Here is a 1,236-nt window from a genome sequence, read left to right on the forward strand (position 1 = left end):
TGCAGCAACCCCCAAACAGGGCTGCTCCGCTCCCCGGAGCCGCCGGCGCAGAGCAGCCCCTCGGGTCAGGCTGGGGAAAGCTGGGGAAGGCGGAGGCAAGATTTAAGCTGGAAAAAAGAGATTAGAAAAAAAACAGCAAAGGGCTTCAAGGGCTCCTGGAGGGGAGATGTCCGCAGAAAGAGCGATGGAAAATGTCACCTCTCAAATGCTCCTGAGGTAAACGATGCGAGTCGGCGTCTCAGCACGGCCACTCTCCTGGCTCCCGCGGGGTTTGCAGTCTCTGCTTCAGCTCCTCTGTTCGCGGCTGAGGGGCTGTCGTGCGCGTTTGCTCCCTGCCTGGAAGAGGAGCCGAGGCGAGGAGCGATGGAGGGGGAGCAGCCACGCGGCATCCTTGCTGAAAAAAATCAAGAGACGGCTATTTTTTTTAGGGTTTCTTTTCCCTTCGTCCTAACTCATCGCCTCCCGCCTTGCAGGCTGTCCCGCTAGCGGGGAGCGTTTGCCATGGACAGCGCTCACGTAAGCAGATACCGCCTGAGCGGTGAGTACGTCTGGGTGCGCTGCGGGGACGGGGTTTTGGGGGCAGAGCTGGCGGGGGCTCGCGTGCCGAGGGACGGCGGATCCTCGCTGCCTTCTGCAGGAGCGGCTCTCTGTGCCTCATCCATGCAGGGTTTGGTCTCCTAATGCGTGGGTAGAACCGTTAAAGACCCTCCGTGCTTCCCCACAGGCGGTGCTCTGCCCTAGGCAACGGGCAGGTACGAGTGGGACGCGGGTTTCCAGCAGCGCCGGGGTTTGTCCCTGGAGTTACCCAGAAGTAGGAGCCAGAAAAGGGTTATTTTTGCCCTGGCTGTGTGGGCAGCAGGAGCCTGTGAGCCCCTTGGAGCTGGATGGCACCGAAAACCTCCGGGCGCGGGAGCGCCCCAGAAAGCGGCAGCGCTTCCCCCCACATCCTCAGCCGGGGGCGCGGGGGATAAACCGCAGAAATCGCATAGGTCACATAAATCCCAGTCCTTTGGGGACCAGAAGGGGGTTGGGTCGGGGTGGGGGGATGCGGGACCCGGCTCCTGCCCCGAGGCTTTAACCCGCCGCATCCCTCCGGGCTGCTCGTGGCCCTCTGGAGGGACCAAAATTAGACGTGTTGGATGCGAGTGGTCGGGGCCTTCTGGCACGCGCCTGTGCTGGCTCCCGCCGAGGGGTGCTGGGGGGAGCGCTGGGCTGTCCCCCGCTCGCGGCGACGCG

At 63.3% G+C, this 1,236-nt stretch overlaps 1 protein-coding gene across 1 annotated transcript in view; it reads left to right on the top strand.

Moving 5' to 3' along the window:
* The first annotated feature begins 363 nt into the window (after positions 1–363).
* Positions 364–1,236, top strand: part of SYT12 (synaptotagmin XII) — a 7,970-nt gene continuing 7,097 nt past the window's right edge. The window contains 1 exon segment of the mRNA XM_009892435.1: positions 364–552. Within this exon segment, the coding sequence (XP_009890737.1) occupies positions 364–552 (189 nt within the window).

The sequence above is a fragment of the Charadrius vociferus genome, unplaced genomic scaffold (genome assembly GCF_000708025.1).
Source record: "Charadrius vociferus isolate BGI_N301 unplaced genomic scaffold, ASM70802v2 scaffold1039, whole genome shotgun sequence".
NCBI classification, from domain to species: Eukaryota; Metazoa; Chordata; class Aves; order Charadriiformes; family Charadriidae; genus Charadrius; species Charadrius vociferus.